This window comes from Pteropus vampyrus, unplaced genomic scaffold (genome assembly GCF_000151845.1).
Source record: "Pteropus vampyrus isolate Shadow unplaced genomic scaffold, Pvam_2.0 Scaffold36, whole genome shotgun sequence".
In the NCBI taxonomy this organism is placed as follows: domain Eukaryota; kingdom Metazoa; phylum Chordata; class Mammalia; order Chiroptera; family Pteropodidae; genus Pteropus; species Pteropus vampyrus.
The window spans coordinates 4,400,147-4,414,237 of record NW_011888817.1 but is presented as its reverse complement, the minus strand read 5'-3'; the positions used below and the strand labels follow the sequence as shown (position 1 = coordinate 4,414,237).

General features: G+C 45.3%; 1 protein-coding gene across 1 annotated transcript in view; it reads left to right on the top strand.

The window, feature by feature from the left end:
- The window catches only part of RHCE (Rh blood group CcEe antigens), a 22,994-nt gene extending 10,139 nt beyond the window's left edge, over window positions 1–12,855 (top strand). Inside the window, exons 3-8 of the mRNA XM_011357625.2 lie at window positions 1,999–2,149; window positions 3,300–3,447; window positions 4,250–4,416; window positions 5,463–5,600; window positions 7,355–7,488; window positions 12,771–12,855. Of these exons, the coding sequence (XP_011355927.1) occupies window positions 1,999–2,149; window positions 3,300–3,447; window positions 4,250–4,416; window positions 5,463–5,600; window positions 7,355–7,488; window positions 12,771–12,855 (823 nt within the window). The remainder of the gene's footprint in view (window positions 1–1,998; window positions 2,150–3,299; window positions 3,448–4,249; window positions 4,417–5,462; window positions 5,601–7,354; window positions 7,489–12,770) is intronic.
- The last annotated feature ends 1,236 nt before the right edge of the window (window positions 12,856–14,091 follow it).

The following is a 14,091-nucleotide window of genomic DNA, read 5'->3' as shown; positions in this document are numbered from 1 at the left end:
CCCACTCCGTGAAGCCTGACTTGGCACTAAATTGGTTCTGCCTTGAGTCACCCATGATCAGTTCCCTCAGGGCAGGGACCTGTCTTATTTAGCTTTGTCTTTTGTTTTCCTCGTATAATCAGGATTTGGTATGGTCATTGGAACGAAAATGAGAATAAAAAGAACGCCAAAAGTTATAATTATTTTTTAATGCTGTGTTTTGGAAGGTCCAGGAGGTACCCCCTAGAAGATAATAGCAATAACCAACCCTCTTTATTGTGCTTGACATATATCAACTCACTTTGCCCTCACGATCGCTCCGCAGGCCTTGCCTCAACCTAGTAGAACACCAAGGCATAGAGTACTGAAATTAACTTCCCCGATGACACACAGCCAGAAAGTGGCTGAGCTGGGATTCCAACTTCGGCAGCCTCAACAGAAACTGTACTCCTAACCACTGTCCTTCACTGTCTCAGCTGGTGCCCGAGGACTGAAATCCTGCCACTGGCACACGTCCTCTTCAATTATGCCTTTGCCTGTTAAATGATCACTCGCTAGAAAGATAACACAGCCAGCTACAGTGGAACATTGAGTAACCTCATATGCCAAACAATTCCTGGTCCCTGTGGGACTCCTTCCCATGCCCTTTGCCCTCTGACTTCTCTGAAGTCCTTGAGCCATAAGCAGGACACTACATCAGCAGCAAACACCAGGGAGGCTGTGTCCAGACTTCAGAGCACAGGTTTTGGATCCAGGCCAACCTCACATTTGTCATTAACTAGCTATGTGGCCATTGCCATAAAAGTCTCCTCTTCTAGCCTCTGTGTCCTCTTCTGTAAAATGGAGGTAATGAATGAATGGTACCCTAGCATCATTTACAGGGGGTTACTCGGAGGATTAAAATTTACATGAGGTGATGTAGTTGCAAGCCTGTCATACATGATGCTCAATAAATTATTATTATTATTATAATGGTGGTGGTGGTGCTTGTAGCATCATCATCATCAACTCCCGGGGGTCTCAGAGCAAGGTGCCTAGTGGAGGGTGGGTTGGTTTAACCACCATGGATTGTTCTACTCGGTGCCATCACTCCCAGGAAGCCCTCCTTGTTGAGTCTGGTCCACACTGTTCTCTCCCTCCAGTGAACCCCGCTAGCTTCGTTATATCGCAGATAGTGATATCAGGGTTCACGATGTCAGCTCTGTCCTCCCAGCTTAATCACAAATGCCTCGAAAACAAAATTGTTTTCTCCTCCTGAATCCCCACATTGAGCTCGCTCATTTGTCAAAGGAAGGAAAGAATCAATAATAGTGCTAATAATGCCGGTACCTACTTCCGAGGTAGGTCTTTGTGCCATCACGGTGCTAGACACACATGCACAAATATTCCTTTTAATCCCCACAGCACTACCATGAGATAATTGTATTATCGTTCTTATTCTACAGATGGAGAAATAGCCTGAGAGAGATTAAATAGCTGCTCAAGTGGAAAAGCTGAGACTGGAAGCCAGGCTTGTCCTACTTCCAAACCCAGCCTCTCCGCTACCATGGAGAGGGAGAAGAGATGAGGGTGGAGGGCAGGCTGGCAGGTGAAGAGTGCCCTCTATCGTCTGTGAGTGAGGACAGCAGAAGAGAAGAAGCCGTGGGCAGAATCCCAGAAGGCGCCCTGAGGGAACACTCAGCCTCTGTAACTCACCGTGACATTCCTATGAGAACCTCAGAGCATCCTCAGTATGGACAAGCATGTGCAGATCAATCTCTCAGAGTGTAGATGCAACCCTGATGGAGGAAGGGGACAAAGGAGACCCCAGGACGGGCAGCATCAGTTCCCATGTAGGAGGAAATCATGTCTTCTTGTTCTCCTGCTATGTCCTCCGTTTCTTGAACAGTGCCAGGCAGAGAGTAGGTCCTCAACAAGTGTTGAGTTAATCAGCGAGTGAATGAATGAATGAATGAATGAATAAATAAATAAACAAGAGGCCTCCTTCTTAGTCATCCCTGTCTCACTCTCTCTCCCCAGGATTCAGCAGGCCACCATGAGCACTATGTCTGTGCTGATCTCAGCGGGTGCTGTCCTGGGGAAAACCAACCTGGGGCAACTGGCATTCATGACGCTGATGGAGGTGACAGTCTTTGGAACCATGAGGATGCTCTTCAGAAAATTCTTCCTCGTGAGTTACGGTGTTGTGAGGAGGGGCGAGAAGGTGGAAGGGGAGGGTGTCACCTCCATTTGGTGAGGCTTCTGGGGTTTTAAGAAATGAAGACCGGCCCAAATGGGGTTACCAAGTGCGATCTATACTAAATGTTTAAACATAGCAAATGAATTCCTTTAACTTCCAAACTATGATATTGTCGAAATCACAAGATAATTATGAAACGTATAAAAAGATTAATGCCCAGAGCCCCACTGGCTGGGGTCCAGCAAGCCGCATGGCCAGCATCTACTTTAAAATCAGTCAGCATGTGTCACTAACAGTACATGTGATCTCACGGGGGGGAGACTGTCAATATTCTAAGGCTGAGGCCAACTGTGAGGATGAGGCCAAGCCAGTTGGTTCTCCCAGCAACTCTGCAATAGCTGTGGCCCTGGGGTAAAGTACAATTAAGAAAGATAAGAGCTGATGGCAGATGAGAAGGCTGATGCCCAGAGAGGGAAAGTGATTGCCCGAGATCACACAGCAAGGCAGTGGCATTTGTCTCATTACTGAGGATGTTAACCTTGATCACTTTTTAAGAAGGTTATTGTAATAATTTTGGGTAGCAGAGATGGTGGCTTAAACTGTCAGTGAAGTGTGGTGGTAAAAATTCTGCCAATTCTGGATGTTTTTTAAAGGCACAGTTGACAGGATTTAGGAGTAGCCCACTAAATGAGTTATTAGGGATTACTGAATTTAATATTTGTAAAGCAAAATTAGCATATATCTAGAATTAACTAAAGACTTCAGTTCGGTATTATAAGAAGTTTGGCTGTTTCATGTTGCAGTTTTTATCACTCATCTCTTCATGAAGTTGTGACAAAAAGTAGGAAGCAGTGATCATATGTGGCCTTGTGGCTTTTGGCGCCACCTAAGTGGATCTCGGCCAAAGGCATTTAAGAACTACTGATAAGACCAACTGGCAACCTCCCTGGAATAAACACTCAGCTACTCGTGGGCTCCTGTGAAAGGGGACTTGTTGGGCTGGGTAAGCTCAGAGCACTGGTCTCATGACTTCAAGTCATACCCCCTACGCAAAGCTCAGAACTTTCTCCAAGGAACGTGGGAGTTTGCCCTTGGGCAGAGGGTACCGACACTTACTGCTCCCCCTTGGGTTTCATTACAGATGGAAGACCACATAAGCATGATGCACATCCACGTATTTGCGGCTTATTTTGGGCTGACCGTGGCCTGGTGCCTCTCAAAGCCTCTGGCCGAGAGAGCCGAGAAAAAAGATCAGATGGCAGTGAGCCCCAGTTTGTTCGCCATGTTGGGTAAGGGCAAGGTGGTCTCATACCTGAGGTGAACAAGAAGCTCTGCAGAAAATCTCTCTCCTCTACCAACCTGCTCTGGGTGTCTGATGCCCCTCCATAGTGACTCATTTCCTCAAATGGTGGTTGGTGAATTCACATCTTTGAACAAAGTGTTCCTGTCTAGGGAACCTCTCTTCATTCAGATCCGAAGGAGAGCAGAGGACATTACATTTGAATTTAAATAAATTTAGCGAAACCTTTTATCCTCAATTTAAAGGAGAGAATTGGACAGGTGAAGAAAGTAGGGCCCTGGAGAGGAGGAAGAAAGAGGGCTGGGAAGAGAAGAGTAATAATGGTGTGTTTTGAAAAGCATCTGGATCTCAGCCAAAGGGGAACGGGGTAAGCATCGGTGAAAATGATGAACTCAGACTGCTGGGAGAGGCTTGGAAGAAATCAGGTAGTGAGCTGGACAGCAGGTGACTGAATATTGGGCCATGGGGCTGAATGAAAGAAGCATGTTAATTTTATTTATTTATTTGTTTATTTTATAAATAAGCATTTGGCTATCATAGGCTAGGGTTAGGAGCCCCGGGGGTTTGGTGATTTCAACTCTCAGGGCCTTAGTTTCTCTGCCGGGGAAGTATGTCAGCTGGGCCATACCAACTTGAGATTTCAGAAAGAACACATGACTTGCCCAGAGGCAAGAAAGTGACAAAACCGAGACTTGCCAGCTCTAGGATTCTCCTCCTGTCTGAAGTCCGCAGAGACTCAGGCTTTGGAGCAGGAGTGCTGGCTCTGGCCAATGACCCTCTTGGCCCCCCAGGCACCCTCTTCTTGTGGATGTTCTGGCCGAGTTTCAACTCCGCTCTGCTGAACTCACCAAACGAAAGAAAGAATGCCATGTTCAACACCTACTACGCTCTTGCAGTCAGCGCAGTGACAGCCATCTCTGCTTCGGCCTTGGCTCACCCCCAAGGGAAGATCAACATGGTGAGGAGGGGGGCTGTCCCTTTGGCAGCACCTGGATCTTCTAGGCTTATTCACGCCCTCTTCCTCCGGTGCCAGCCCCATGGGTTGGGAAAGAGCATGCCAGGCGATAGAGCCTTGTCTGCAGTTTCATGGAATGTAAGGACAAAACAAGTTCCCATGATGATCAGGGCATGGAGTTAGCCAGCCAGAGGGGGTGGAAAAACATCTAGACAGACAGTGGGTCCTGGAGTGGAGAGAATGTGGCCATGGATGACAGGTTAGCAGTCCTAAGGGGAGGTAGGTGTCCCCACAGGTGAACTCTATGGTGACAAGGATTCTAGGATCAGACAAGGTGGGGACATCGAGGGAGGCAGCCCATCAGGTCGAGGAAGCCCGGAAGCTGGTCCAAGAGCCCAGAGCTCCTAGACCTGGTTAAAATCGAGGGGGCAGGGGTAAGCAGCGTAAGAGCAAGGCCCAGTTCTAGAGGAATGAGAGACATAGCAGGGACATGACCCAGGAACAAGGGCCAGCTTATTAGGACCAGTTGTGCAAGGTGGCATAGGCACCAAGTAACCAATGATAATAATAATAAAAATAATAAAAACAATAATAATGGCATATGTTTACTGGGCATTTACTCATTTCTATGCCAGGTACTGGGCTAAGGGTTTTATATACGGTAACTCATTTAATTCTTACAATAACTTATATTAAGCGGGTGTAATCAAAACCTAGTTCTTCAGGTAGAAAAGTTGAAGTACTGAGTGGTTAAGTGCCCAAGGACACATCAATAATGAAAGTGAGGGTGGTCGGATGCTGACTAACTATTTTCGAGCTGATTCCCTAAATGCCTCCCAATCAGGGTGACTGCTCCCTGAACCCGAAAAGTAGGGTGAGATAAGACCGCTGATAAAGGCTAGGTAGTCTCTACAGCAGGGAGGGGATGGTTTCAGGATCAGTGAAGCAGGGAAGACTTGACAGTGTTGTCTTGCTACCAGCTTGCTGAGTAGCTTTGCACAAGGTGCTATCCTCCCTGTGCTATTTACCCACGAGCTATTTCTTTGCAGACTCATATTCACAATGCGGTACTGGCAGGAGGTGTGGCTGTGGGCACCTCATGTCACCTGATCCCTTCTCCTTGGCTTGCCATGGTGCTAGGCCTTATGGCCGGGCTGATCTCCATCGGGGGAGCCAAATGCCTGCCGGTAAGGAACTGAGCAACTAACACCCTCTGCTTTGGCTTAGACAAGCATGATCCTGGATGAAGTTGGGGTGGGGCACATTGTACACTCATGGCTGCTGCCCATGAACCATGTGAATGGGGCTGGGAAGGGCAGCACCCATAAGAAAGATGTCGGGTTGACAATCCAGGTCGTGTCTACTTTTGATTATTTAGTTCTTCTAAGTGGATGGATCTTTCTTCCTTCAGTATTCAACAGGTACAGATAATACCAGAATCCTGCATGATAGCCAATTTGTCATAACACAGTTCTGAAAAAAAATTTAAAACAACAGATCTTTATGAGTTTGAAGGCTTGGTGAAAGAGAAAGGCATATACTTTTGGGTGGCACAGGAAGCTGAATTCGGTTGAACAGTGGAGATTCAGGGAGGCAATTTCAACCCCAAATAAGGAAGAACTAACCAACAATTTGACTTGACCAAAGATGGGGCAGTCTGCTTTTCATCTTTGAAATGAGAACAGATATCTTTTATCTCCTCTGGCTTTGAGGCCCTGTGATGAAAGGAGGAAGTACACAGCTAAAAATACATAATAAGTTATCAGGCTCAGAGTCCATCGCTTTTTCTATGCATCAGTTTTCTTGACTCTATTACTGGGGGAACAATTCAAAGATCATTCATTCATTCATTTATTCCTTCCTTCCTTCCTTCCTTCATCACATATGTTTTAACATTTATCCTGCTTCCCAAACTATAGCGTAATGGACAAATAAACACAACTCAGTGTGATAACCACTCCAGGAGCACATCTAAACTACCCTGAGATGGGTCAGGAAATGCTTCCTGGAGCAGAGGATATCTCAGCCGAGCATTGACAGAAGTGGGACATGTATTCCAGGCAGAAAGAATGGTATATTCAAAGGCTCAATGGGGAGAAGAGCATATGGCTCTCATAGTTGAAGTACTGGGGGACATTCTCATAGCTGAAGTACTGGGTTCACCTGGGAGTGTGGTAGGACCAGAGTCTTGAGAGATGCCAGGGGCTTAGGTGTATCTCCTGAGCTAGTTGAGGGGTCTGAGTTTTTATTCTGAAGACAGTGGGGAGTCTAAAGAGGGAACTAGCCTGATTGAATTTGCATTTGTATCCACATCTGTTGGCTCATAGCCATCTGGGAGGCTAAGTGGTGAGGTGGAAGGAGCACAGAATAGAAGTCTGAAGGTGTGGTCAGATTCTTTTCTTCTGATTTATTCTAATCAGCCACATTGTCTTTGGGATAGCAATTAAGTGTAGGCTAGTCCAGTGGGTCTGAATCACCTCCTGGGGACATTTGACAATATCTAGAGACATTTTCGGTTGATCACTGGGTTGGGGGTGCTACTGGCATCTAGAGAGTACAAGCCAAGGATGCTGCCAAATATCCTACACTGCACAGGACAGCCCCTCACAAGACAGAATTATAGCCCCAAATGTGAGTAGTGCCTGGGCTAGAGCCTTACTTCTCAAAGTGTGGTCTCTGAACCAGCAGCACTGGCATCACCTGGGACTTTGTTTGAAATGCAGAATCTCAGAGCCCAGACCCACTAAATCCAACTCTGCATTTTAACCATCTTCCCAGGTGATATGAGCATGCGCATGTTCAAGTCTGAGAACCATTTCCCTAGGCAAGCCCTCGAGCCCATCCCCTTTTGGTGGCCTCGGATGCCAAGGATCTGTGAAAAGGGTGGGTAGGGAATGTCAGTCTCACATGTAGATATGCTTATAATGACATTTCTCCCTAGGTGTGTTTTAACCGTGTGCTGAAGATCCATGACACCTGCAGCGTGCACTCCACCTTTGGCTTGCCGGGTCTGCTCGGAGGGATCAACTACATTGTGCTGATGACCTTTCGGGCAAGCTGGACCAACAATCCCATGTGGGTCATTTGGCTCATCCCCTTAACACTCCCACCCAACTCTGGAAGAAATGTGCCCAGAGCCCTTAGCTGGGGTGTGTGCATTCAGGACCAGGCACTCATAGGCCTCAGCGACTATTTCCTGGCCAATTTATTCAGCAATTTTGCTCAGTACCTAACTTGTATGGAGTCTTCACCTTTCCAGGCCACTTCTTCTTTCCAAAAGGAGCAGTTTAGGTGCAGGGCAAAGGCAGATAGTTCTGAGGCCCCCCAAAAGCAGACGGAGCAGGGCAATCATGCCCAAGTGAGTTGAGTTCATTTTTCTACCCCTGATGGTTTAGGTCATGGTGAAGATTATGGCGTGGAGTCAGATTCATCTTGACCTCACTATCTGGGCTTGCTACCTAACCTCTCTGAGCTGTAGTGGCCCAACTGCAAAGCAAGATAATGCTAATACCTCCCTTCAAAGGGTTGTTGGAGGCTACTCGAGGCAAGGCACCATGTGGTTAAGAGGATTTAATACGTTCATGTAGGACAATGTCAGGCAAAGCCTATCCCTGAAGCCCAGAGAGAGAAGGAGCTTGGCCAGGGTCTCACTGTGAGATGGAAGCATGGACCTCAGTGTCCCCCAGACAATGACAGCAATAATCAATTTGATGTACCAGAGTCCTGGCTGGCCATCACCTCCTAGAGGTTGTATAAATATCTTCTGGACATGGCTCACATGAAATGAAAGAGTGATTTTTGGGGCATGATACAGAGATAGGTTTTTCCAGATGAATTGATGACAATCACTACTGTTTACTAACTCCTTTCTAAGCACTAGGCATTATGTCAAATCATTTCATATGTCATCTCATTTAATTCTCACAAGCACCCTGTGAGTATATTATTATACTCTAAGAAATGATATTTAGGGGGCATTACCTGCTCAAGGTCACCTAGCTAGAACCTGATTGTAAAGAGGGTGAACACCTGAAATGGATGATGAGGAGCTCATTGTGTTCGGAAGCATCTCAGAGAAATCATGGAGAGCTGAGTCCCTTATAGCTCTGCCAATGGAGACGATCACAGCTCTAAATCATTGGAATCAAGAAGTATGGGTGGGTGAAACATCCCTCCTTGAGCTGCTTGGGGTCAGGAGGATCCCATTGGGAGTGGGGAGGGGATGGTCTGTGTGAAGGAAGGCTCCTCGGTGATGGGCTCCAATGATGTGTCTGTTACTACTGTTTTAATAGCTGTGTGACTCTGAGCAAATCCTTACTTCTCTCTGGGCCCCTGAGTTCCCCTCTGTAAAATGAGGGGTTGATCTAGCTCAGATGCCTATAGGGGCCAGGAAGGTAAGGTAAAAAATGAGCTCAGCAAGGGGAGGCTGGGAAACCATGGGCAGTTGCTCTGAGGCACCAGGCAACGGTTGCCATGCAGAGACCCAGACTCTCTGTCAACAAATCTAATGGCTTTGCAAGAGAAGCCAGGAATCCAGAGTTTTGCATGCACTCTCCCTAGCATTGCAAAAGATTTGAAATCATTAGAAATGTTGTGTGGGCCAAATTCTGCTCATAGACTGCCAGCCTGGACCTTCTGGACCCTTACCCTCCTACATCACACATTCTGTGATTCTGTGGCTATCCTAGAGCAGTGGTTCTCAAAACCATCTGCATCACCAGGGAATTGATTAGAAATGCAAATCCTAGCCCTCCCGGACCTGCTCAGTGAGAGATCTGGGGATGGGGCCCAGCAGGCTGTGTTTTAACAAGCCCTCTAGGTGACTCCATGCAAGTTTGAGTTCGAGAACTACTGGCCTAGAGCGAAAAAGAAAAAAGCCAATTAATGGTATGCTGGTAAAGGATTAACAACCGGCTCTTGAGGAAAACAAAGCCTTGACTTAGAGCATTTAGTGATTTCTATGGTGCTAACACTCCCACCATGGCTGCCATCAAGGTGACATCACTGAACATGGAGTTGAGAAGAGATGAGAATTGGCCCCAAGCCTGTGTGACCTGGCTCCAGCGTACCCCTGCAAGTCAACTCTCATCAGGATGAGACAGCTGAGGGTCAAGTAGTTCTCTCTCCTCTGTAGGAACCCAGCACAGGGAAGGGCAAAATTACAGCGATGGCCTCTTTTGGTAGATCTTTGGTCTGCTGGAAGTGAAGGGCACAGGCTTCAGAGACAGACAGACCAAGGTCACATTTACTAGTCATGTGACCTTGGGCATGGTACTCTAAATCTCAGTTCTTTATCTGTAAAATGAAATATTAAGATCTACATCCCAGGAGTGCTGTGAAGATTCAGCAACTTATAATAATTAAAGGGCTCGGGACAGTGCTTGGTGTGGATTAAACGCCCAACACACGGCCTGTTTTTTTATGTTGATTGTGGAGACTGCTGCTTCCATAGGAGGGGCATCTATCTGTACGTAGTTGAAAGATGGAGAAAGGACTGAGCTGCAAATCAGAGCAGTTCACGTAAAATGTGGATCAGCTGCTTTATTCGCTTAATGTCATTGGGCAAGGAGGTTGACTTTCACTCCTTCCGCAAACAATGTTTGCCGATTTCCTACCCAGGTGAGCTGATGTGAAGGAATCAGATGCTGTGCTCGGAGCCAGGATGGAGTGTTTGAGAAACTGTGAGACTTTAAGTGGTGTGAAGACATACTTAAAGAACATTGAATCACACAGTGCAGAGGCTTTTCTTCGATTCTCATTCAATTCTTGGTGTACACTTCTGACCCTTGGTGACCTAACCTTGGGTTGGAATGACAGCCGAGGAAGCCTCAGGTTGAGAGACTTGCCCGGGCTACCACAACTGGGGGAAATTTTAGCAATGTTTTGTTTTCACAGTATCTTTTTTTAGTTCCCTCTCATTTCTCTTCTGCTTAAGCTAGTGACACAAAGTTTCCTTTTAAATACACATATTTAAATGTAAAAAATACAGTCTATTGAAAAGAAAATATTTTTTTAAATAATATTCCTGACATGCTGATATGGCCAAATTTGTGCTGAAATCTGGAAAAGATCTGACTAGCCTCTTTAGGTAGACAAACCTGCCTGGTTTGTATCCCAAGAGCCACCCATTCCAAGCCATGTGACACTGGAACCCTTCGTTCACTTTCCTAACTTGAACCTCCTCATTTGTGAGATAGGGATCCTATCCTAGTAGTTGGCTAACATGGCTGCTGTAGGGATCATGTGAAATCAGATGGTAAAGCATTGAACCACGGGCCTGGCACAGGAAAGCCCACCCTGCGTGGGGACTGCTGTTATGATTTCTGCTTCATCCATTTCTGCTTTCAGATGGCATCAGGATAGAATGAATTGGCAGTCAGCAGATCTAAGTTTAGCATCTATTCTGCCCCTTAATATTACTTTTTAAAATGTTTTTGTAGCACGTTCTACATCCAGAAAAATACGAATATCATGAGGGTACCACATGCTGAATTTTTATGACACATCTATGTAATGAGCACCCAGAACTTTATGTCCTATCCCAGAGTCAGCACTAATCTGATTTCTAACAGCATAGATCAGTTTTGCCTGCCTTTGATCTTTATACACATGGACTCGGACAGGAAAATCTATGCTCTTGTGTGCATGGGTTCTTTTACTTAACACTGAAGTTGTGAGATTCACCCATGTTGCTGAGTATCTCTGTAGATTGTTCATTTTCATTGGGACAGAGTGTCAAATTGTGACTAGGTTTAATTTATAAAGGTGACTGAATGACAGAGAGAAGTCAATGCCATTGAGAGGAAAGTTTAATGTTACCCACAATTCCCCTGGAAGAGGCACTGCACACCACACAGAGCCACATGAAGGGACCAGGTAGCAGAGAGAGAGGGGAACTGAGACTATGCCTTTAGGACTGTAGCGGTGAGGGAATAACAAGGTGGGGACATCCCCTATTGAGCAGGAAGCGAAAATACATATGTTAGAGTTTGCGGTTGGAGATTTGAAATATGTGTTTTGCACTCCCATGAAAGGTGACTTGCAAGAGAAAGCGGTAAACAACTTGAGCCATTAGTTTGGCCCTGTGATAAGTAAGTACCAAGCAGACAAATTATAGAGTCTAAGAAAACACAGTTAAAACAAGTGTTCCATTGTGTGAATAGAGTGCAATTTATTAATCCATTATTGAAGAGCACTTGGGTAGTTTCTAGTTTGGAGCTATTATATACATTCTAGTATTGATGCTATAAACATTCTAATGCTTTTTAGGGGAGCATACGAATGCACTTCTGGCAAATATATGCCCAGAAGTGGAATTCTTGGTTCATGAAGTATTCATAGATCCACTTCAGTGGATGCTACCAGTTTTCCATTGTGGGTTGTGCCAATCTGTACATGAGACTTCCCTTTAGCCCATATATTCTCTAACGCTCCGTATCTTCTTTCTTTTTAGTTTTGGCTTTTTAGGGCATCAAAGTTATCGTTAGATTTTCATTTCCCCAGTGACTAATTAAGTGGTGCACCTTTCATGTGCTCTTGGGACATTTGAATATTTTCTCTTGTGAAATGTCTATTCAAGTTCTTTTGTCCATTTTTCTATTGTGTCATTCTGTCTTTTTCTTATTGATTTGTAGGAATTATTTATATATTCTGGATATAGATCTGTCAAATATAGGTATTGTGAATATCTTTTTCCACTTTGTGGGTGATCTTTCACCTTCTTAATGGTGTTTTTTGATGAATAGTTCTTAATTTTAATGAATAGTTCTTAATTTTAATATAGTCCAATCTATCATTGATTCCTTTATGTTTAGCTCTTGTGTATCGTGTTTAAGAAATCTTTGCCTACTGCATAGTCATGTAAATGTCCTCCCAGGGCCATTTAATTTTATAAAGTGAAGTCCTGGGGTTGCCTAGAAGGCGAGCAAACAGGAAAGTATTTTTGGGGTTGGGGTGGGGGAGATGAGTCTGTACCCCATCTTGTACTCGATAAAAATAAAGCCTTCATCTTTAATGGCCTAATGAGGAAACTTTCAGCTCTGAGAGGTTAACTGACTTGCCCAGGGTTACACAGCTAGTGACAGAACTGGGACTTGAACTTGAGTTTTCTGACTCCTGGTCTCATTCATTATCCATAGGGTCCAAGGATTAAAGTAAGCCGAAGAGGATCTTGGAATCCCCCTTCCCCTCCTCCATGTCTGCATGGCTTTGCAGGAAAATGACAGGAGACTCTACCACCAGGAAGAGGAAACGTTCTCCTGATGGCCCTCCCTGACAGTGCAAACAGTGCTTTTTGTACCCAGTAACCTCTGTGGCATGATGCCTGAAGGCGACTGTATCTGTTTTGTCATTTCTAGGATCAGCTACCAGGTGCTCATTGACACCGGGGCTCTCAGCTTGTCCATGGCAATGGGTCTGGCATCTGGTCTCCTGACAGGTTAGTGTGAGACCACCCTTCTTCCACCATTGCCCAGGGCACAGGGCCTGGGTTCAGAGTGTACCTGCCTCATATGCACGTGCCCATCCTTATCCCTGTGAATCCACCCCCTCAGCTCCAACCAGATGAGGCAAAGAGCTCAGACTTTGATTTAAAAAAAAAATGAATACAGAATCGCATCATTTCCAAATTGGAAAGGCCCTTAAAAGTTACCTGCTATAGGTGTGGACTCTGACAGGGAAAGGAGAGACTTTTCTGAGGTTATAAGTAGGGGTGAGAGGTGACATTGCAGCCTCTTGAGCCCAGGACTGGTGCTTTCACCCAATTTTGTACAGAAAGCCAAAAAGCTTACCTTTTATTCTGCAAGGACATCCATATGTCCATAATATTATTTGGTTCAGCAAATATTTATTCAATATCTACTCTGAGCAAGACACTATTCTTAGCCACTAGGGATATAGCAGTGAACAAAAAAAATTCCCCGATCTCATGGAGCTGACATCCTAGTGGAGGTGTGGGGTTGGAGCTGACATTTTTGGTTGGAGCTAACATGCTAGCTGACAATGAATAGACAAATAAATGTATAGTATGTAAGATGAAGACAAGTGCTATGAAGCAAGCAAGATAAGGGAACAGAGTCAGTATGAGAGTGGGGTGCTCTTTTAGAAAGGTGAGAAGGGAAGGCCTATCTAATAAGTTGACCTTTAATTAGAGTTGACCTGGACGGAGAGAAAGAGGGAGACAGTCCATGTGTTTATTTGAGAGAAGAGCATTCTATGAGAAGGGACAGTAAGTGCAAAGGCCCTGAGGCAAGAGCATGCTTTGAATGTTCGGGGGACAGCAAGGAGGTCTGTGTAGCTGATGTGGATGAAGTGATGAGGAGAGTGGCGGGGGTTGAGCATAGAATGGTAGCCAGGGGCCAGATCACTCTGAGAGATGGAAAGCCATCGGACATCTTTAAACAGAGGATTCAAGTATGTTTTTGTTCCTGCAATATGACAGAACAGCAAAGAATCTTGAGGAGTACTAATTTGCCAATCTTACTTATACACCAGGGGAAAAATATGCATTCTGTTCAGAAATGTTCCCTTTTTATTCCATAAGTAAACAGCTTCTATTAGACTCATATGTTGTGTACCTAAGCAGGGAGTGGGTGTCAAATAAGAGACAAATAGCATAAGCAGACACTAATGAATTGTGGGACATTAGGCATACCACTTCACTCACTCTGGGTTTGGCTG